The 23,944-nt window shown below is 42.0% G+C and overlaps 1 protein-coding gene across 1 annotated transcript in view; it reads right to left on the reverse strand.

Moving 5' to 3' along the window:
- The window catches only part of NIBAN1 (niban apoptosis regulator 1), a 72,449-nt gene that overhangs the window by 23,553 nt on the left and 24,952 nt on the right, over positions 1-23,944 (reverse strand). The window contains exons 2-5 of the mRNA XM_052801063.1: positions 19,504-19,634; positions 17,956-18,087; positions 17,153-17,267; positions 15,505-15,672 (exon numbers count right to left, since the gene is read on the reverse strand). Coding sequence (XP_052657023.1) covers positions 15,505-15,672; positions 17,153-17,267; positions 17,956-18,087; positions 19,504-19,634 — 546 coding nt within the window. The remainder of the gene's footprint in view (positions 1-15,504; positions 15,673-17,152; positions 17,268-17,955; positions 18,088-19,503; positions 19,635-23,944) is intronic.

Genomic DNA, 23,944 nt, shown 5'->3' on the forward strand with positions numbered 1-23,944 from the left:
GTACACCCTTGATAAATTGCTAAACCTTGAGTTAACTTTCCCCAATAATCTTTTATTTCCTTTGTTTTATTAAGCAATTGATGATCAAGATGATTTTTCATGGACATACAATAAAACAGACCTGGACAAAGTAAGGACCGTGCTCATAACAATTAAGCACAAAAACTTCTGACAAAGTCATGCTGCTTTCCCTAAATATTTCAGGAATGCTTAACCACAGCTCCAGAGTATCTGGTTATCGTCCACGGCTAGATGGTAGCTCTTCCCAAGAACAACATGGTAGCCTGGGGGCAGTCTATTCTACAAATGAGACCACAGCACAGAAAAACCTGAGAAGTGGCTGAGCTAGTTTGCTCTTACAAACTCCAGATAACCAGTCATGCAACAGAAATTACATCTCATGCAATGTGTTCTTTCCAAACTGCTAAAGGCTTTCAAGAGAGTTGCAGCCAACACTCTCCTTCACATGAGAGCGCACAAAAACACAGGTAATTAAGACTGTAACGGCAGTTACACAGCAGAACTAGTTTGTCATGATTTGGGGAGAAACAGTCCCTCTGCCTCAGAATGTGAAAAAGCTTCCTAGAGCCATCAGGCTGCTTGACAAATCTGAGTAAGAAAAACCACCACTGAAATACTTCAGGAATCAAGTGCTGTGTCTTTGCTATGAAACAGAGCTTCAGGATTATTATCTTAAGGGAAAAACAAAGCCGCAATAGTTTATTGTCCCCTCATCAAGGTTATCTACTTGCAGCCTTGATCAGCTGAAGTCCTGTTGTGCACATGTTAGGAAGAAAGGAGGGAAGAAGAATGTTAATTCTCTCAAAGATAAGTATGCTGCTTTAAAAGATACTGATATGTATAAACAATTGTTACGTGAAGAGTCAGAGAGTAAGTTCTCAAGCCTTGCCTGTCAAGCAAGACACGTCTTTTGACTTGTTCATGAAACTTCTAAAGAGAGAAGCTTTATAGGAGGCTTGCATACATGCCAAGGGCAATACAGGGTTTATACAAATTATGGGAAACACAAAGGATTAACACTACAGTCATGCCTGAAATGTCTCCTCCATATGCTTTACACAAAAACAAAAGCTACAGAAACCTACAATTAATTTCATCAATGCTTCACCCTGACTAGTGCTTGAAAACAGCACTGTATAGATTTTATCTACATGGCGGGCAATGAGGTTTCAGATCTGCTACGAGCCCAAATGTCAGAATCCGCCCTTTCAGAGTTTCCCCTGGGCGTAATTATTACTTTATGAAGGTACGTTATACATACTGAGGTGCAGTAAACACTCTCTCAGTGCCACTCTATAGATACCGTCCCTATTTGGCAGATATTTGGAGGTCTAGAGAGATCACACAATTTCTTCAAGCTCACACAATGCTCAAACAAGAGAAAAACAGCCAGGTAAAATCCCAACCATATCTTCACTGCTACCTCCATGTTTTATAGCATTTTTAATAGCAAGTCGCAAACCAGGATGCTAAAATATCAGTAAAAGAGTTGTAAGTCAGGCTGTTAGCTGCCAAGAGAACATCCCCTGATGGCAGCTTTAATGAAAGAATGGAGTGTTCCACCTGAGAAACTGGTGAAGCATTGCATCTGAAAGCTTTTGACCTCCCAAAATTAAACTCTGAATATTTTGACGAGAAGAGGGCCGGGCTTGGCTGGAGGAAGGGAGAACTGCAGGTCCTGCAGCCATCCAACCCTGACTCACATGTTTTCCTTCTTCACAGCTGTGCTCCCTCCTAACCAAAAGGGACAACAGACCATCCAAAGGGCTGGATCTTGGACCTGCTGAGATGATCATGTGCCAGTGCTGACAAGAGTTTACCCTCCAAGATCATCAAGTTTTAAACTCCATGCTCAAAGGAGTATTTTTTCTCTGTTCTGACTGTTCCCAACCCCCATAAAGAAGTGGGAAGAAGATGCTGAAAACCCAAGAGCGATTCATTTGAATAGTTCATGGGAAAAATATCAAGCTGTACGTACCATAAAATCCCAATCACACATTCTTTCCTATGCCAGTAAACACAGGAGAAAAACATAATTATGGCAGTCTTACTACAAAAACAGCTCAAAGTAAAAAAGGAAGCTTTATACTTCAGGGCTACTACAATTGCTTAATTTAGGCAATTTCATTCTCACTTTCCATAGGAGGAAAAGATTGCATCAGCGATAAGGCACTGAACAACTAGATCCATCTGGTGTTGGGCTGTGCAGAAGCTGTTGGCGAGGCACACAAGACAGAGGCACATTCATGGGATATGGCTCAAGAAAAGTAAATTGTACCCAAACTGAAAGGAGCTGCGGTGCACATCCTCCAAGATTTCAGCAGGGAAGAGCCAGGGCTTCTGTAAATCAGAACTAGCAGTTTATGAAAAGGCTAGAGGACTGTGGCTGGCTTGGCAGCCAGCTCTGTTATGCCATGGCAAAGCAAGGAAAACAATGAATAAGCTGTTGGGGTAGCCTTGCTTGCGTGCAAGAGAGAGGATGGTGCGTGGGAAATGGAAGCAGATGCCGCAGCTGCAAACAGGGCAGGTGGTAAACCCCAGTGGTATCAGGAACAATTGTTCATCAGCAGAAAGGACGACGCGTGCTTCACTCTCCTGAACACCCTCACAGGGGCTTCCCCTTCAACAAATCTGGCTGGCACCTATCACGAGTGATGCATCTGTCCCTCCTGTTTGTAGAAAGTGGACCATGTTAGGGGAGCTTGGTGCAGTGGTGGCTGTAGGTCATCCTTATCCAACTGCCATACAAAGCCATAAAGTTTACTGAATGTCCTCCAGCAAAAGGCCGGTGAGGCTTTACAGGTACCCAGACTGATGCTATGTGCTTAATCTACGCTGGTCTGCACTTGGAAAATTACCCAAGCAGCTTCTCCAGCTGCTAATGAATACAATATCAGCTTATTTGTGGACAGCAAAACAAAATTCTGTTTGTTCTGTTTAATTTTAAAATAAGAAAACCCACCTAGAGACTCTATCTTTACATACCCAAGTATGGAGCCTAATTTTAATAACAGATAAGATATTGCTAACCATAGATTCCTCTTATAAACATAACAGAATAACTGCTATAAAGCTCCTTTATAAAAGATGGAAGGACATCTGGAAACACCATGACTTTATAAATCTCCCCAAATTTGCACATCTCTCAAAGGCACGGCTGAGTTTGTTCAGTACTGCAGAAAGCTGTCTGCAGGAATGAGCTTCCTTGTAGCGTATAAACAGTTTAAATCCCTCTTTAAAAATAAAAAAAAATCTCAAACCTTAACTCACCAAAATGATACACAGAGGACCAGGCTACTCGACACCCACTGAGTGCACTTGCACCTGGTGCAGAAGTGTTAACTGAGATGGTCCCTTTCCTCATTTCAGCAATATCTGATGTTTCAGCTGCTGTGGGACTTACAGTTGCCTAATGAGGTGCTCCAGGCTATGAGCTGCAGCTCCTTCTCTGTCACTTGGCAGATGAATGTTTCATCATACGGGCAAGTAATGAGGAAATCTTCGGTCCCAAGGTCCTACGTGCTCTCCCACCCATGGCAGGACAGCTGCACCTTTGTTTGAAGATGGACGTGTTGCTGGCACATTGTTTAAAAGCCCCTTGGGAAGGGCTATCTGAACAATTTTTCTGACTCACTAACACTTGTGTGTGCCTAAAGACAGCTGTGGAAATTAATTGCCCTGGTGAATTTGGTCTCATCTGTAGCCATAGATCGACCAGTCTTATATCAGTCAAAACACTGAAGACCTCTGTGCAAAAATTTCTATAAATAGGCCTCATTACCAGAGAGGATGAGTGCCACAGACCTTACTGCCTCTAGCTAAAATTGTGGATTTTCAGAAAATCCAGATAATAAGAAATCTGTATTTGAACATTCCAGTTCAGATTTTGTATCTGTACATACTGCAGACTGCTGCATTGGCTCTCTTGCTGTGCTTTGCAGCAGAAAGCTCAAAACCAGCTGATGTTTAATTGCTTAGATGATGATTTTTCTTAATTACGATCAAAGCAAGATACCTCTTTAATATTACCTATTCTAACCTGCCATGCTAGCTGATAAAAACTGAGTATTTCAATATCCAGTTTAAACTGTGTGCCCCTCTGAACAATAATTGTCATTAATGAAGCTATTCAAACTCATTATTGCAGCATGAAGGAGGCTAAAATGGTCATCAAACAACAGGAATGCCAAGAGAGACGGCATATTGTATACCCTCTTAACAAATGCAATGGCGACAAGTCCAGTGTTCATGTAAGTAGCAGCACAGCTCATTTCTGTACTGCTGATGTAACCACATGGAAAAGTCTGTGTTTGCGAAGAGCAGGGAAACGTTTCTCCAGCTCCTGGTGGGACTTTGGTCAGATGTGATAACCAGACAGTGAGAATTTTCCACCTCCCAGAACTGATGGGGTAGTTTGCTCTACTGAGACACAAGTGGTTCACAGTTCCCTTCTGCGTCTTGGCTAATTCTGCAAACTGGGACTCACTGATTTTTGGACGCAGCAGCAGCATTACCACATTAAACTGTTCAGAGAGCCAAGGAACTGCAGTCAGGATGTTTTATGATGTGTAAAAACTGAATATGTCATTCCTCAAAACAAACTGAGCACCCCTATTGCAATCCAATAAATGTCTTTCTCCCATATGGGCTTTTCTTACAATAAATTTATTACTTTTATTGTTAATAATAGTGAAGGGGTATATTGACTGTGGACAAAGTGCTTTACCAAAGCAAGCTAAACCACTGAGAGTAATTGAAGCTTGTTGGCTGACATTTCATAAAAGGCTGAGGCCCAAAACCACAGATGAACAAGTGTTAAAAGAGAATCTAGAATTCTGAGCTCACACAGCACGTGTTTTAATTAAAGAAATCCATTTCTGACATAACGCCCATCATCTGACTACCAAAACTCGGAAGTAATCCATCCTGGCTTCATCTGTTTCCTGCAGCACTCACATCTGCATATACGTTCCTGAGCTGGAGAGCTGCCTATAGTTTGGTAAAAGATTCTGCATTCAGAGAACATTGTTTTCCATTTGGTCCCTGAATTCTTCCTGCAGGTAACTATAATTGATATTAAAGCAATCTGGCATCCAACGATGGCTGTATTTATAAGAGATGGTCATGTAGAGGCCCATAAGTAGGAAGGTAGCCTTGCCTGGCTCTTGCCTACCTCAATAACTGCAGCTTTGGTGAAATGTCTCTTCCCAACACAAGTCACTAACAACCTGATATACTTTTTAGTTCCTTCCTACAAGACAGCAGGGCCCATTCAATACCTCCTCAAATCTTCAAAAACCACATGCTGACTTTGGTTAAAGAGTGGGGAAGGCAGGAGGACGGTCACTGGAAGGAAATGAAGATGACCGAGGAGTCAAGTTTGGTGGTCTTTCACTGATGGGGAGAATGTTTGTCACTTACTATAATTTTTGGAATATGACAAATTAGTAGAAACTGCATTTAATTTTATGTGATCTCAAAATATCTCCTTGCTTCATCATCTATTTGGTGGAAAGCTGGCTCAGGTGAACACAGTGCCAAAACATTTTTTTTGTAGCTCTTTCTTGTATAGTGTTTTCCTTAGATGGCATTTTCCTGGGACAAGAAAAATCTCTGTACAGATATCAGTGAAGGGCCTTCCTTCTTGTGATGCTACAAATAGATAGTAGGAGGTGGGTAAAGCTGAAAAATATTTGGAATTTTACATGTTTTATCTTTGGTTTTAGCAGTCTCAAAAGATGGTGCTTCCACCACTTACTATTTCCACCGGACACTGCTACCCTCAACGGAATAGATTTCACGCTAAGAAATGCAAATTACATTTTTCCCAATTTTCTTATCCTTCCAAGTCATCCCCCTCTCACCTTAGCATCTGTTTCTTTCAAGTGTACTTAGATTGTTGTTTTCCTCTGCTTTCCATTATACATGCTCTTTAATTAAAAAAAAAAAAAAATCTAATTTAATTTTTTTTTTTAATTTAGGTCATTTAAAACAAAAGCTGGTAAAGAAGAAAATACACAACCCCAAACCAGAGGGAAGCTGCTGAAAGAAAAGGCTGCCATTTTTAAAAACTGTGGTGTCTTAACCATCTAAATACATAGGACATTTCTATCTCCTGTACTGGTACTTCAAAGAAAGCTATTGCATGCTGCCAGCCACCAAAGGATTTGGGGTGAAGGCTGCTGGAGAAAATCAGGGAATAAGAGACGTTCCTGCAGTTAAGGAAACATTCCGACAACCTCCCAACACCACATTTAGGGGATGCCTATCAAATAAAAATAAATTAGCATGACAAAGAACAATTTCCCTTTCTAAGAGTGATCTTTGTAGCACAGGTTTCTTGCAATAGCATTTTTTCTAGTTATTCTGGTAATACCTGCCTGGGATTTATTTGCTGTGGGTAGGGACTACGGTGATTACTGTCTATTGCTCATATAGTTTCTGTTTAATGATGAGCAACTTTCTACTGTGGGGTGTATGAGTAAAACCACACAGAGGATTATCGACAGGGCACAGAGAATGGCTAAGAGAGGGCAAGACGATCTGATCTTCATGTTGTTATATATCAAAAAGCGACCAGCTGAGGTCCCAGCGCACTTTAAGAGCTGTTGCTTGTAAGATACTACAGAAAGTTGGTAAGAAAGGCCATGGCCATCAACTCCAAAAAATAAGGTTTTGAAAATTTCTGTCTGCAAAAAAAAAAGCAAATGGTCCCAACCCAAAGGGGATGGCAGGTAAGAAAATGAGAGTGAATCCATCTGCTTGAACCTGGGAGATGAGGAGAGCTCAGGAACTGGACCTCAGGGAAAGACAGTTTGCCCAGGGCTTATAATACAGCTATGGCACCTCTGGAAATGATCTTCTGAATAAAAGGACACACTGTTTACTTTTACAAAATGGAGTCCTGTCATATTATTATCCAAATCGAGAATGAAGTGAAGTATAATGCCCTGGGTCTGAGAAGCATCAACCTCACAGCTCTGATGTTTTCCTGAGAGCACTGTACTATCGTATTATTCATAGATCATGTGGTATGAAGCTGCTAACCACTAACAGAAGCTAGATGAGGTAATTTCCAAACAGGATACAACCCTGCAATAATACGCTGTATTTATAGCAAATAAAGTTTTGCAGCGCAAATTTCCTCCGAGACCATCAAGCCAACATTCAGAGGGTTTAACTATTTGCTTTGCAGCACACAATGCCTGTATTAAAGCTGTTCAAAGCAGCACGAGACAGATTACAAGGAGCCTCCCTCTGCTGGGACCAGCAGCTTTATGTTTCATAGTCTAAAACATGAGTGCACCGTATAAACACACAGAAAGAATCACAATACCATTTATCTTTGACAATTTCCAAGCGCTTTGCAAACTAGCTACTATATTCCTGGTGCAGGTGAGAATTTTTCTGCTGCTGAACTTTGAAGCTGGAGCCTGAATACAACCTTACACCTGCACAACTGAGTATCTTCACGGCTCCTAAAATAGGCTTGGGTGGTGGGCGCAAAGCAGTGGCTCTTCTACACCACCCCATGCTTGGTAATACATAAGAAAAGGAGAATCAGCCCAAGGCGTGGAGGTGAGAGAGGTAGGAAGACTGTAATCGCAATTAGAATTTTAGCACATTAATCATCTTGATGTTTCAGAATGAATGTAACTCCTACAGACTGAAAATCCTAACTACAGTACAGGCAAGCAGGCTTACCAGAAAAGCAAAAGCCACGCTGATTGAAAGAACTGATGTTGTAGAGCAAAAACATTCCAGAAAGAGGAAAAATAGTCTTATTTTAAGCAAAATATTCTAAATTATACAAAAAAATTCTAAATTGTGTCCTAAAACATTTTATAGGTTTCATAGCACCCCACAAGCCTCACCAAAGATATTTATAGCAAAATGGTTTTGAATGTTATGATAGCATTAATATTTCTATGGAAGTTTACACATCAGTTTTGAAAAGTCCATTTGGACCTCAGATGTCTCTCTGGTGAAAGACCAGCCATGGTCTCAGCCACCTATGTGGATTATAGGAGATCTGATCTTATTAACCATAAAGTGATTTAATTAATCAAAGTGCAGCAGCTGCAGTAAGAGAAGCCAAGACACAAGTCCCAGGTTTGAGTCAGGCAGGCGAAGGGCTGAATACTCTTTCTCCATTCATACCTTTTCCCACCCCAAATTATCATGCAAACCTTCAGAAAGGTCTTGCTTTCATCCCAGTGCAGAAGGATTTTTCCTTAATGTCAAAAAAAAGCAGTTTCCTCCTCAGTTCTACTTTAATTGGTCCTTCTGCATGTCATCTGAAAAAGGCAACAAGAAAACCCTTCTCTTCAACTGCCCCCTCCAGAGAAGAAAAACCACCCTGTTTGCAACACGAAGATTCAGAAATCTTTCCAAAGTCCTATTTGGACTCATGACAGCTGCTTTGCTCTGTACACGGAGATATATATCCTTCAGCTTAAGTACTTAATGTCATCTTGTCAGCCTTTATCAACGCTTCAGTAATTATTTTGAATTATAGTCCAAGAGTTGGTAAGCCCTACATGTACTATATACATGTAACATAGGAAAGCTAGAAATAATTACAAGAAAAACACCTGCCAGCTAAACTTAGAGTTGAAAAAGGAAATGTGGACACAGCTAATGGCAACCCTAAAAGCCAGAGATGGAGAAAAAAAATCCAAAGCTGTCCCAGTTGTTCTGACACAGCCAAGCTGTGACAGAATGCCCTGCATGAGCTTAAAAGTACATTTTGTATTTCTCTCTTGCCTAATGTATTTCTTTATTGTACTTCTTCAATGTATTTATTTCTCTAAATTTTTTTTTTATTATTTATGGCAAAATTGGAGATGACAGGATATGGTTTTGAAAGTCCCTTAGCTTCCTGTGTCAGGAGGGTGATTATCAAGATAAGGATGTGAAATCAAACCAGATGAAAGAAAATAAAATCATGAAGTGAAACTCCACGTCTCCCAGAATTAGCTAGCTGTATGTTCCTTCTCATCACACAGACTTCCCTCTATCCCAGCACCAAGTGGTTGGGCTTCTTCACTTTTAACAGCAAATATTAAGTGAAACACAATAGCTGGTAACCTCATATAGGAAACAAGATGATCTCCTAAAACAACAAAAAATTAAATAAGCGTTCAGAAGAAACTTCTAGTCTGATTTTCAGGACATACAAATGTAAAGGATTAAAAACTGGAGAATAGGAAATATTAGAGCACTCCGAATATTTTGAGCATTTCCCTCATTATCGCCAATTTGGGACTGACAGTGCTTCCCCATTGCGGGTTATGTGGCCATTTCAGCAGCAAATTTCCCCCAAAATTTGAGGTGTGCAGTTCTCACCATTTCACTAAGAAAATGGGGGTGGAGAGGGAACCAGAGTAAGTCCAACTGTGGGTGGAAGTGGAGGGATCATGCAGATAAAGGCAAATCAATGAATTGCATGCTATAGCCCACATCTGAACTGGGAGTAGTGGATTAGGAAATTGGAGGAAAAAATGAAGCCATTTCCTTGCACACTCCGCTTCAACTCAAGCACAGCTTCTTTAAAAACCTGAGAAGTTTTTAAAACTGATACTACATAAAATCCTCCACTGATGAAGGTCTGACCTCAACAGACGCTTGAGAAGAACAGGCTCTCTGGAAGTAACAGTGAACAGTCAGCAGGTCCTCCCTATCAACCTAAGGAAAACTCAACTGAGGCAAAACTTGGGCAAGGAAAGCTAAAAAATAATATTACTGGCAGAAAATTCTCCTTCTTGCTGCCCTTTCTGTCAGGACGTTGATACAAAAGTGGCATTAGGATATATATTTTTTGTCACATGTTATTCTCCTGAATTAATTATGAATCATCAAAATTAAAACAAATGTAGTAATACAGTTTATACATTGATGTAATGTAGGATCTTTAGATATAAACAATACTAATGTGGTCAACAACAAATACTTATTATTTACTAAAGCCAATAAGGCCACATTTAGTACACTGTAAATGCTTCCCAGCTAAGATCAGATCAGAAAGCAGGAATTCTCTAGTAACCCTTGAAACTGCATTTTTTACAACAGCTATCTTTTGTCTTGACACATTTACCATTTGAAACATTTATTTTTCAGTTTTACTAAAACAGTGAAGGCTACATAATCTCCCCAGGAAAATACAGCAAATGTCCTACAGCATAAGGAACAGACTAGCAAAGCAAACATTGAAAATTTAATTTTGTAACCTTGTACCCAGTGAACTGTACATTCTTCTCTGTATGTGGAATTATTTTCATCAGAAGTCATCACTAGGTTGTATTACTCTACCATATTTTACTATTGACTCCTCTGTATTTGTTGGCTTGCTGTTCTTCTGCAAAGAACATTTTTTGGCTGACCCATGTTATATATCTAGAGACCTCCCCTCAACATTACCTTTCCATATGCACGTTTATGCCATTGAACTAATTTAAGTCACCCTTTCATTTACATATTCATTGATCAAAGCCAAAAAGCTTTGAAATCAGCAAATATGCCCATTATAATGTTTTATATCCTATGCCTAGGTAATAAATTCAATGAGAAATGAATCATGATATTTCAGAGCTGCACACAATGTTCTTTAATGCAGCCCACTGAAGCCCTTAATTACAAAGCTGTTGGTAAAGAATGGACAGTTTGGAGGGCAGGAAGGTTTTTGATGGAGCTTTTGAGATAATGGCCAAGATTAGATAGTAGCACCTCTGTATTGGGTATGCAAATTTACAGTCACCTTTTTTTTCCTGGAAGCAGAGTTACACAGTTGTTAATTTTCCCAGGAAATTTTTTCAGGTCATACACTGAATGATGAAAAGCAATTTTGAAATATATTTGACTCAAACTCAGCCAGAAAAGGGACTCAAATGCAAGTACAGATTATGTTAGAGTTGCCAAATCTGGTAGCCCAATAGCTGGAGCTGTCATGACATCCTTCCGCACCTGCCCCCACTGATAGCAGGTCCAGACCTATGTTCCCCCCAGCAGTAACTCTCAGACCCCCATGTCTCTTTGGTAGCTGGCTCAGACCTATGGTCCCTCCAGTACTGGTCCCAGCCCTATGGCATCTCTGGTTGCTGGCTCCCACACCTCCTCTCCTACTTGTCAGATAGTACAGATTGAAGTTTGCTAGTGAGTGAAGCCCATGTACACACATGGCTGGTGGAAGCTTGTTAGGAAAGCACTCTGCTTTCACCAGATGATGGCCCTGCACCTCTGGGCCCCTGTGCTCTCTGGTCCCTTCTCCCATTGCTGGCACGGGGACCTCCCACACACATCTCTCCACGTGCTAGCACCTCAAACCTGTGGAGTCCCCATGACGCCAGGGCTCCTTCTCTACTTGCTGGCACTTAGGACCCCAACACACACACCAGAGAGCACCCTCACCCTGGAAAATAGTTAGAAGTGGAGTTTAGTAAGAAGGCAGGACAGACCGTGGTGATGAAGCATGGAACAAGCGTACTGACCAGCCTCCTTTTTACACCCAACTGATCCTATTTATCCCCCTTTTCACTCTGTTATCCCACACGTGTTCCTCTCCAATCCACTTTGATCCTTCCCTTTTCCCAGCTTTGGTCCTTCCCCTAAACATCCCATAATAAATCTTGCATATTCCAACAGTCTCCTGGAAAACTTCCCATAATATGCTTTATGCAATCTCCAAATGCTCTTCCCCTCCATCCCATAATGAGTCCCTTACCCACTTAGGCAACGACAGCCCTGCCGATGGGGAGGCAGTCAGGGAGAGCTCCTGGTGGCCCACCTGGGTGGGTTTCACGGCGGGACCGTGAGCTGAGCCTCCTCCCCCAAGCACTGGGGCAGCCACATCGGGGTCCCCTCGGCACCCATCGGTTTGTTGGGGTTCCTCTGCTGCTCCCCGGGCACTTGTAGTTTCATTCATTAGGCCTTAATCACACAACCTCACAGCTTAAAACCCCAAAAAGCATTTGATCCCCTGCCCAAATCCTGAGGCGTCACAAAAGCCAACTTGCAAAGCGCAAAGCAGGAGCTGCCCAGATGAGTCACTGAACTGGGATGATTTCTGTATGCATATTAATCAGTCAATCAACTTTCAGAGTGAGGGTAATTCGGAGAATCTCAGTGTACGCGTCTGATTGTACTAGAATATTTTTAAAGCCATGACCAGTCAGGTTCTGATTGGCTTAGGTTCATTTTAAAGGTTTTAAATATGCCTTATCTGAACTGTACTCAAGCAGGGTGCAAAAGATCTACATACTCCATTCATAATGAAGGAAATCATTGTCCCCTTGAACTGCAATCCCTTATCAATTAGTATAAAGGACAAACACAACAGGAAAATTTGGGGTCCAGGGGAGAAGAACCCGCAATCCGTACATCTGAATCATATTTACAAGCGGTGATCACTAAATCCAAACACTTCCATAGTTATTCTCCTGACCATGAGTTCTGACCAGAAAACCCAGAAACATAGGCTGGACTGGTTATTTATAACAGAGGGACTCTAAAGAGAGGAAATAGCTGAATGTCAGGGCGGCTCCCATCGCAAGACCACATGCTGATTCACTCCAGTTTTCTGTTCAGCAAGAGACCATATTTAATTCTGCTTCCTGGGAGAAAACAGACTTTAACCAAAGACTCCTCCAAGTTTTTGCCTAAAGCCCAGTGTGATACATTCCTTTCCAGAAGTGGTAGATTATAGAAAAGACAGAAAGGCAACTTCTGATCAGACATTACATCTGTCTTTCTCCTGCCCTTGCCAAATCTGCCCTGGCAAAAGCTAACTCGGCACTTTTTAGAGAGGTGGGCATGTGCTGCCTTGGCCGGTGCTCCTTATCCCACTAAATTATATTCCACAACTGAACTTGAAGGATTTTTCGCATTTCTTCTCTCTTTTCAATTTTTTTAAAATAAAAGAACACACAGCCAATTTTTATATCACAAGCCTTACTACCCATAGTATTACTGCATGTGCCTGTAACTTTGTCGGATTGTTCAGACACCTGTTTTTTGTAGGCAAAATTGTTTGCAAATAAGGCTTTAAAAAGTATTAATAAAGTAACATCTTTCAGTCATGTGAGCATGAATATAAATTAGTATGAAGTCCTTGAAAAAAAACCCTGAAGAAGCTCACTTCAAGGGCAGAGTTAAGGTTACTGGGGTGCTTGTCAGGGATCATTTTTCTGCTTGCAGCACCTAGGTTTCTAGGAGATGGTATAAGTCCAAGAAATCCAGAAAATATGAGCTCCCGTTTCCCTAGCTGTAAAAAACAGTTAATTTTTACCAGTGCAACAGCAGGTCTTAATCCAGACTGTCTTTACCTACCAATCAGTCTGTTGAGCAGAAATAATGTGACAGAAAGGATGAGCCTTGACGAAGGCACTGCAATGTCACTAAGCATCTTTTGTCAGATAAAAACTTCACCACAGAAAAAGCTGAGTGGGATAAATCCTGAAATAGTTGCATAAATGAGCAATAGCTGAACCATATGAAATATAATAACTTGCAGGCATTGGAGATGGAAAAGACCTATTAAGTCATCTAGTCCCAACTTCTGCCAATTCAGAATTGGCCCCTAGAGTGCTGTGCTGAACTTTAAGAAAAAAAAAGGTTGCCAAAAGGTTTGTCAAGCCTGTTACACTTGCTCCAGAAGAGAGAAATGAAAAACCCCAAAGCTAATGAACAGGCTTCAAGTCATGAGGGACTGACGGTGCCAGGAAAACTTGACTGTATCCCCATCTCCTTACCAAATCCCAGTGAGGAGCAAAGGGGTGGCTGTCCAAAGTCCGGAGCACTTTCATACTGTATGATTGCTGCAACTAAAACCAGGCTAATCAGAACCAAAAATCACAGAGGCAGGTTTTGCCCTTGGGCATGCTATGGGAATTTAGATTCCTCTGGCTGCTATGTAGAGAATATTTATTGAGACTCAAGCTATTTGGAAGTGCTGAGTGAAGGCATGTTCCTTCTAGACTGATGCCTCCAACCTATGTTAATCTAGCCATGAAACAGTCTTTACAGTCCCTGCAACTGGGTATTTGCCTACCAGGGTGTTTTAGCCCGCAGCCTCTCCACACCTACACTGATTTGCATTGGAGCTACTCGCTCTGGTTTGTACGAGGCTGTCAGAGCTAGAAGGGCATGCTGTGTCTCACTGCTTTCCGCATGGCTTGGAAATGAGCTGGAGAGGAGGACCACCAAGTGTCAGGGGAGTGTATCCCACCTGGCTAGCATAGGGACTGAGAATCCTGCATGTCCTGCAAAGAAGGTGCCTGCCACCAACCGTCACTGAGCACCACGCACATCTTATGAAACTGCCTAGAAATACAGTAATGTGTGTTTTCATCATGGGAATGGAGTCCTAAAGGAGACCAGGTATGCCTTTGGAAGTGGAGGCAAGGGAAAAGAGATGGCAGTTGAGAAGGATCCAGGGAGGACAGTGTGAGACAGCTGTCTGAGGGTAATGAGGTGAAGCTGATGACGAGGAGCCAAAAGTGACAGCTAAAAGAGATACACTGGGAGCCACTTCTGTAAGTAAAAGGGACTGTTCACACACTGCACTCTCAATTCATTTATCTACAAGCATGGGCTTCAGGCCCAAGTAGCTGAGATTGTTGGAGAAGTTCCTGAGTGTTTCCATCTCCCACCAAGGGCAGCAAGAGCAGATGGGACTTGAAAGCAACACTAAAGGCATGGAAAAGCCTGGACACCAGAGGGGGAAGCAGGTCAGCTTCATGGAAAAAGAGAAAAGTCATCTGAAAAACAGGAAAGCATTTCTTTTTCTGAAGCATCCAACTCATAAATGGTCTTCCAATTTCATGAGAGCAAGGTTGTTTTTATAATCCTAGCAAGTCACAAGTTTTTGGTTTCTTTTTTAAGTTTTCTAGTCTAACATACTTAGAAAGTGAGATTTAAAGTTCAACCTTGTGCAAATAATCAATACCGTCTCTTACACACCATTCATGTCCCATCTACAAGGCTTAACCATGGCTGGGGCTTGAGCTGCCATCTAAATACCCACAGAAAACATCAAATGTTTGACCATTGATGATATATGTATAACATTATGGAAATGTACTGGGACACTACATTCCCTCCATGTTGTACGAACCTGGTCTACTGTATCTATGATGCATTTGTCAAGCTTGCAAACACAGGTGAGAGTTTGCCATGCCATATTTAGTAAAAATCTCTTATGATTTTGTTTGATGATACTGGATTTAGATGAGCTGACAGAGAGGGGAATGCCACTTTCAAAGCAATTCCTGTGTTTTCTACCCAAGTTTACTACACCGCAGCTCAAATCCCACCTAACTTTGCTCCCACCGAAGTAAGAAGGGGTATGTTAACACATTCCTCAAGGCACTGCAAGCCAAGCATCTTTCATAAGTGACTTGCATTTTTCTACAGCTTTTTTACTATAATAGCTATTTAAATCTTTACCAGGGTGAATGATGTACAGGAAGAGGTCCTTTCTGAACTCACCATGGTTTGAGTGCCTCACACAGTCCCCCAGCACGGCGCTGAACTGCCTCTGAGCTTCTGGCTCTGGGAAGCAATAGTAGCTGTGCCGGGTGAAGGGCTGCCACAGGTAAACCGGGAACTCCCTCGGCAGCTGAACGAAGGCTTGAGCGACCTCCTTCTCACTCGACCCTACACAAAAAACACATCTCCATTTGAAATCTGCGGATTTCTTGGGGGGGGTGGCTCTTTCTCTCTGCTATGACAGAGAGAACAGACCTCTGTTAGCAGGGAAGAATGAGACGTGAAAACCTCAGGTCTCCTTGATCCAAGCAGTTTGGCACAGAGGGCAGGGGGACACAGCTGGGATGGACAAATGCAGCAGGCACCAACAACATCTCTACTTTATACCACCACAGCAACTTGATGTCCTCTTGTTTTGTATTCAAGGTGGCCATAAACTACCCATTTTTGGTAAAATTTCAAAGAAACTATTTCATTGGATTGTAGCTGCTAGGGAAAAGGTTTTCATGGCAAATAAGTAAGTGGGTGGCTCTGGTCTCTTCCACATAGAGGCCATATAGGAGTATATGGTCTTCCATACAGCAACAACCTGCATTAAAACATGTAGGAACAGCAGCAGTTTCCCTGTCTCCAGCATTTTCAAAAACAACTGCAAGATGGCCTGATGAACTGTCACTTCAAGCCGTTGAAGGTGAAGCAAAGAAAGCATTGAAGATCTCCAGTTTCCACCTGCCCTGAGTCACTGTGCACAGGGGATGCTGTCTCAGTGCCATGCATCGAGAGACCAGCCACAAGAGGTTCATCTCGGAGGGTCTTCAGCATCGCACAGAAGGGGAGAAGGGCCATAAAAGACTAACTCAGCCACTCTTTGTGAAGGGAGAGCCATGGGAAGCCTGCAAGTGGCCTTGGGCTGCTCCATGTTGCTCAAGCCCAACTCCTGCAGAGCTGTGGTGACACACAGAGGACACCTCCAGGCACCGCTGCCCCATGCTACCCTCTGACCACACTGTGCCTTGGGAAAGGGGTGTAAGGGGGAGACCTCCCAACAGTCATAACTTTAAGTGGTATGAGACAGGACTTTAAAAAAAAATCCTTGTCTACATGTTGCCCTTATCCCTTTCCTTACATGGCATCCCATTTTCCAAACCTGACTCTGCAACATGAGATCTGCTCCCTTAAAGCTCAAATTTTCTCTGTCTTTGTGGAGTGGGGGCAGGCAGGACCACAGCGGTTCCCATCCCAGAAACAACAAATTCAGCAGCAGCAACCTTCCTGCCCTCTCTGTGGGACTTATTATCAACTGTGAGTCAACACAGGCAGCCGGCATCTAAAAATGGAAACAAATAAACCAGGAATATTAACAAAGCCCAGGAACAATGGTGGTGTGGTTCCTGCCCTGGTTCTGCACAGCTTCCAGTGACTTTGTGCCAGGATGCTGGAAAAAAAAAGGGAGCCAGCATTTCTCTGAAAGTTAGCTTACAGCATCTTCTGTGTTCGTCCACTCTGGAGCTGTGCTTTGACTTAGGAAAAGGGCTGCGTGCATCTTCTGTTGCCCCGTTTTAAAGTCTAGCCTGAAAGCCTGCCCAGAAGAGGTCTGTGTAAGGAACAGAGCCTGGGGTTTGGCAGTTCAGCTTCAAGCAGGGCTTACCAACAGGATCTGGAAAATGTTTATCAGACAGCAAATTGTAATCTTCTTCTGAAGTCAGTACTTTGCCTCCTGCAGGAAGAACTTGATATTTAGGGCTGGCTCCTTTCTGGTAGGCCTGGAAAATCAAGAGAGAGGGAGTCAAGTAGAGATTTAGGGAGAGGGAAAACATAAAATACACAACTCATTGACAAAGCTAATGCATGGGGATATTCCCCAAAGGGAAAATTTTTTTGTCAGGCTGAATTTTGGATATATTCCCTAGGTACGTCAAATCTAAAACATGGTTAAATGTAAAAAAACATATTTAAAAATATCCTCTCAGTGCTTATCAGCCACGGTGAAGAGTCAGGGACAGAAGAGAGGGGAAAGGGATTGGATTTTCTTCTAAGCTCTGTTTGTTTGATTTGTCAGCCAGGACTAGTTTGACTATGGCAGCTGCCAAACGAAAAGGTTCACTGTAGTCAGCTTGGAGCCACCCAAAACCTGCTACTTAAAATCCAACTGCAGAAGCATGGGGACGTATTACAATGACACAGATAAGAAGCTTTCTGTGATAGGCAAAGGAAGGTTCAAAGCGCTGTTAAAATGATTTGTTTGTTCTTGCAAACATATATGGCCAACACTTGGTTGTACCCTCAGCCATCCCCGTGGAGCTTCCAGCCAGCCCTGCAAGGCTGGAGCTGCCTCGCTGAGGACAAGGTTTCATCTAGTATTACTAAAAGAAAGGCAGCAGCAGTGGCAAATTCACTTGATACCCAGTTTATTTGGGAGCGTAGAAGAACGTAAGAGGAAGAAGCATTTACCTCTTTAGTCTCAAAGCAATCCACAGTGTAGTCATTTTTTATAACAACATATCTGTCCTTCCACTTCTTCAGATCCTCAGCAAAATGAAGCAGTTCTGCTTCATATAAGACTGTCCCAGCTTCCACCGGAGGCTACAAAGACAATTTTTGAGATTTGAAATGACTCTGGATTACTGACCATCTTGAATCTTTTATTTCTACACTTCTATAAGGCTGCTACGAGGGCTTTGGAATCTTCAAATGCAATTTGGAGTCATAAACATATCTCTGATTCGAGCAGATACTACATAAACAATCAAATTGTAGCCTGAGGTGAGGAGGCAACAGAAGAGCTCTGCCTTCCACAAATACTTCCAGATTTCTGAGACAGTGATGTTCTTATTTACCTTTCAGTTGGGATGCTGAATGCAAGATGACTTGTAGTTCATGGTCTCCCATTTTCCACTATGTACTAAAAACATTCATTGATGCAGCAAAGAGTTTTATTATAAAATAGTAAATGATTTCTCATTTCTTTGTAACACTTTTGCATCTGTGCTCTTGTAACTGATACACATCTGTCTGAAAGACACGGCTCTTCTATTATGCCACCTTTTACATCCCACCTCATTGCCTTACCCTACTCATTTCAAGAGCATTGGAAACCTGTGATTTCCAATACGGCCGAAAAATTTAGAGTTCTGTCTTCTTAATATTGAAGGCTGGTTCTCTGCATTTACCTCTAATAAAAAGACTTTTGTCTCTTTTTTTGTCTCTCCTTCTCTAATAAAAACCAGCTCTCCATAGCTCACTTCACGGAGGGGATTATTGCCATCTTCTTTATGGAACCCTGTAGCCATGGCTAAAGGGTTAATTAAGTTTCCTAGATAAATTTCTGCCCTGAATGTATGATCTCTGTCCCAAGATTCTTGCCAAACCTTGCAATCTGCAGGAAGCAACTAGTTTTGCCCAAGTGTCCAGCTCTACCTTGATGAAATGCATGCTTTGTACCAGAAACTTGTGTCATGGTTCTTCCTGTGCCACAATAAGACAACCAAACAAGACCAAAACAAAGATGAGTTTTCAAAAATACACTTTAAACCTGCACCCAAATGCAACTTTTCCACCTAAAACCTAGCTGAACCAACTCCAACGTCTGCATTTGCAAATCTATTGTGTACACTTGGGTTATATATAAAAAAGTGCAGGCGTAAAATATCCTAGATACACACTTATTATGTATTCAACTATCCAATATAACAAGCTGAAAGAACACTCTTGTACTGTGCTGTACAGAAACATTTAAATAACTTTAAAAATACTTTGGGTTTGATTTGTAGAAGCTCTGAGTATCTGTACCACCTATTAACTTTACTTGAGGGCATTCAACACTGGGAGAAACAAGAAAACCGAGCTTGGTCAGTAGCTGATACACTTCCAGCTCATGTTTTTCATACATTACGACTACTAAATGTGTGGTTTAAATAGTTAATGCATTAATTATTTCATGCAGAAGAGCAGAGCTGTATGGCAGCTTGAGGATGGGGAAGGGCTTACATGCCCTCCTACCTTGGTTTTCAGGAACCGAGACTGGGAATCCCGGTGCTGCTCCAGCTCATCCTGCACGTGCTTGCAGAAAGCCACGGCATACTGGCGTCTGTAGTGTGGGCTGAAGTTTTTGATGACGGCCTCTGTTTTTCCTGAAGCAGAAACAGAGATTTAATTGTATTTAATGTAGATGGGTTCAAAAACTGTAATGCAGAACCAAGGCAGTTATCACCAGCAAGCCAAAATATTGCCTAACCTTACCAACGGCCACTTGCTGCACAGCATATCAGGAAACCCTTGGAGATACATTCAGCTGTTGTGATAATCAAGTGCAGAGGGAATTTGTCCAGGAAAACACTGGGGTTTGGATGTTGTTTCTCCTTCTAAGAGTGGGCAAAACATACCCCAAATCCATTTCTCCAAGAAAAGATGCTATCTGCCTCTCCCTGGGACTTACTACCACAGAGCTGCGGGTGTTCAAGAGCTGATAAGGTTTTCAAAGAAACAGATAAGTGTTACCAGCTGATGTTTAGCCATATTAGCCAATTTTATCACATAGTGAGATTGTTAAAGCTGACTCAAAGCTCCTACAAAGGTTATTTTCTAGATGTGGGCACTGCAGCCTCTTCTTTGTTTTAATGTAAACAGATACTCAGTCATGCTGCAATAAACACTAATCTTGTATTGTCTTGCTATGATCAAGATCTTATCCGTAGCAATAACAGCAATAAACACACTGACAGTCTCATTTCTGAGAATCTCAAAGTAATTTACAAGTAATTAAGTCATTAACCCCACCAAAGAAATAATAATGCTTTACAGACAACAGGGAAGCGAAGCTAAAAGTTAAAGCTGTGTGCATATATGTGACTCAAAGAGTCTGTGGCAATGCAAAAACCAAAACCTGGACTATGGTCTAGATAGCATCCCAACCATCCTGGATACTGGAGAGATCCCTTTCTTCCTTGTATTAAGGAGCCCCATGACAAAGGTTTTTTTCTGAGCATAAAACAGAGAAATGTAATTTCACACCTCAAGCAATTTTGATGCTTTCAAACTTTTATTTTGTTCTGCTTGGGGAAAAAAATACCAAATTTTCTGTATAAGACAAAAAAATGGTAGTACCCAAACAGAGATTTCTTGAACCCTTTACACACATAGAGTCCTAAAGCAGGACTGGCATTCAGCGCTCCTGAACGGCCAAACAGGGGAACCAGCAAGAAGCACTGTGACCTCCAGGGTCCTGGAAAAGCTGAACCACCTGCATCCTGTAAGGATGTTCCCAGATTGACAAACTCCTCCCACCCGCTCACCAGCACTACCACCAAAAGGGATTCACTGGGAGTTTTCATGATGCTTCTGTATTTTATACAACAGGCCGTGAGTCTGCAGCAGCTATGATGAAAACAGAGAGAGGTCTTGACAGATTTGCTGTTTCAAGCATAGAAGCATAGTCCTTCTAAAGTAACCATGCAAAACTGCCTGGATTACTACTGATTTTATTGCCATTTCTCACAAAAAAAAAATGGGTTTAAATGTCAGTGCAGTTCCCAGAATGTTCATGCCTTTTTTCATCTTAAATAATTTTAAATATGGTTAAAGAAAGAGAAAAGCTGTGGATCATTATGAGAGTAAGCGCATGGGATTTTATGGGAGAACGTGCATGGGATGCTCTTGTGTAGAAGATGCTATCATCCAAGATTTACCCCTTCTGGCTACCTTATTTCCATTTTAAAAACCCAAATATGTGTGGCTAAGAGTGTTGTGGAAAATTAGCTAGTTTGCCAAGGAGTTCGCAGAGATGGGCAATGGCAAAAAATTTTGTAAGGTGCTTATTTCAGGTCCAGCTCCGATTTGCTCTGAATATGGGACGTTACTAGGCTGTTATAGGTAATCTCATCAATTCAGATAGCCACAGTATTTAATTACTCCATAACTTCCTGATAATTACATTTACAACACTGTAGTTACATGGACGTGCACGCAAAAGAAAAAGCTATACATCAGCTCCTCTGCTTCTGCAATTTTATTTTCAGTTTGATGCACAGAACTTGATGCATCTCTCAAGTTTAGGGACAATATTGACATGACCTTTCATTCCAGCTACTCCTGTGCAACCAGCTCAGAGAGGTGAGCTGGAGCCTTCTCCTTCTTGAGCACCAACGGGATTGCTGCCTTCAACTACACTGAAAGCCCCTTTTACCCCACTCTGGCCCCTTCCCAACCACACACCACAGCCAGGTTACAAATCTGCCGCTCCTTTGAGCCCTGCCCAGGTGCACGGAGGAGGCGGCTCCACCGATTACCATGTTTGCAGAGTCATTACACAAAGCTGGGGAGGGATGTCAGGAGGCTGGGTTAAGTTTTCAGGTATGAAAGTTTTTCACAGATTTACTTGTCGGACAGCACCAGGTGACAGCCTGGACTCCAACCCTCCATTTTTAAGAGACCAGATTTTTTGAGACCTGCCAATTATAGGGTGTGCCTGCATGTAATAGCAGGATAACCGGTGCGGCTGAAGCAGAAAAGCCCTGCCCATCTGACAGCCTTTTAAAAATTAGCCTGCTTTGGGCATAGGCATAAACTTATTCTCCAAATAAGGACAAAGCTTCCCAAAACCTTCTTTATAACTTTTTTTTTTTCTTCTGGTCCCTGCCAGCAGTAGGATGTTGTTGGCCCCAGCCCCGGTGGAGTTTCCTGCTGAGGGTTTGCCCCTATTTTCCACCACGGCTTTTTCTTTTCCAGCTTGCAAGTGGCCTCTTAATCTGTTACAGAGGACTCTGGGACACTTGGACCTCACTTGACTGCTGCCTGCATCCTGCAGTAAAAATTTGTAGAGGAAGTGGGACAAAGAACAAAATTCTGGTGTGAGGAAAAAACCCCCAACAATCACAGGAAATACCTGTAATTTTGGCAAAGTCTTTCAATTATGGCTAAATCGTCTCAGAATTGTGATTCTTCACTGTCAACGTTTCTTAGATCAGCTTAAAGTATAATGACCGAAGAGAAAGGAACTATGCAATTCATAATATATGTAAGTGAGAAATATGACAGCAATGTAATTTTTATATGCAGACTATATTTACAATCAACCAAAACATGAATTGAGGAGCAAGTGTTTCAGGCTGTTTATTCCAGTCTTTGCACTACTTGTTGTAAAGGATGTCCATATTAAAAATACTCCCCCCTCTTAAAATTAGAAGAAAAGCTTTTTTGACGAGATTGTTAGTGGCACCACTCAAGGACCTGGCCTTGCACTGCTTGGCTCAACAGGAATTGCACCACTACCTGTGGATAGGAAGAGAAGTGGACAGACCCTTGATCCATTGTTTGCTGATGGATTTTTAAACTCTTCTGGTTTACAAAAGATAAAAATACACTATCTGAAAACAAACACGATGGAAACAGCCATGAGTAATAGAAACACTTCCCATGAAATGATAACATGGGACAACTGGAGATAAAATACTCCAGGGCAGTTGAAAAATGAGTTCCCCTAATTCTTTTCCAAATTCAGTGTGGCTTGCTTAGTCAGAGCTGTTTATATGGAGCAAGGCCAACTTTCCCACTTGGTTGGTCTGGCAACGGCGCAGCTTCAGCCCCTATAAATGTAACCTAAAACCCAACAGCTAGGATGTTTATCCTAGGAGAATACGTAGTTTGATCATCTCCAGTAGAAGTCTGCATGCAACCCAAATTACCAACAGGAAAAGACAATAGTGATGGAGGTGGAAGGATTTGTCAAATTAACTGAGCAAGGGTCCGTTTCCCCTTTGCTGAGGTTTAGATCCTGCTCCAGAATAAACTTTGCTAATGCTTCATGATGCATCTCCTGTTCCGCAGAACCACCCTTGCACTCAATCACAAAAGTTTAGCACAAGTTATGATACGTCTTTTAAGACTAAAACCAAATGTCATTGCACTGAGAAACAAGAAACGCCTGTCAGTTTTCCCACTGGAAATTGAGAATCGTCCCCCAAACTTGTTTATTCTTGCTTGTCCACTGCCTTTGACCTTCTAAACTGTATATCACCTGTGCCGGACACTTGTATGTAGCTCCATGTCATCAGACCCAGAGCATGTCCTCAAATACCCAACTTTTTATTTTGGGTTTCATTGCTTTTATTGAAATAAACTGACATACAACTTTAAAAAATAAGGGCACTCTTTGGCAAATTCTCCCACAAAATTCTGCTGGTCTAGCAGCTGGCTTCCAGCCTTGTGGCATGGCCGTGCACAGCCTGGCTAGCTCGCCCTGCTATGGTTCTCCACTCTCAATGACATGTTGCCAAGTGGCTGGTATGGATGCAGGTCAGGAAAATGCAGAAAAAAAGGTCAGAAAATAGTAACTTCTTGGCTGGCATACAAGAGAGGGGTTGCTCACACGCACTGGACTTCAGTCATTTGGAAGTTAGGAAGAGAAAGAGGTAAACACTTGCCATAAAAGTTGTTATTCCACTTA

This window comes from Harpia harpyja, chromosome 11, assembly GCF_026419915.1.
Source record: "Harpia harpyja isolate bHarHar1 chromosome 11, bHarHar1 primary haplotype, whole genome shotgun sequence".
In the NCBI taxonomy this organism is placed as follows: Eukaryota; Metazoa; Chordata; class Aves; order Accipitriformes; family Accipitridae; genus Harpia; species Harpia harpyja.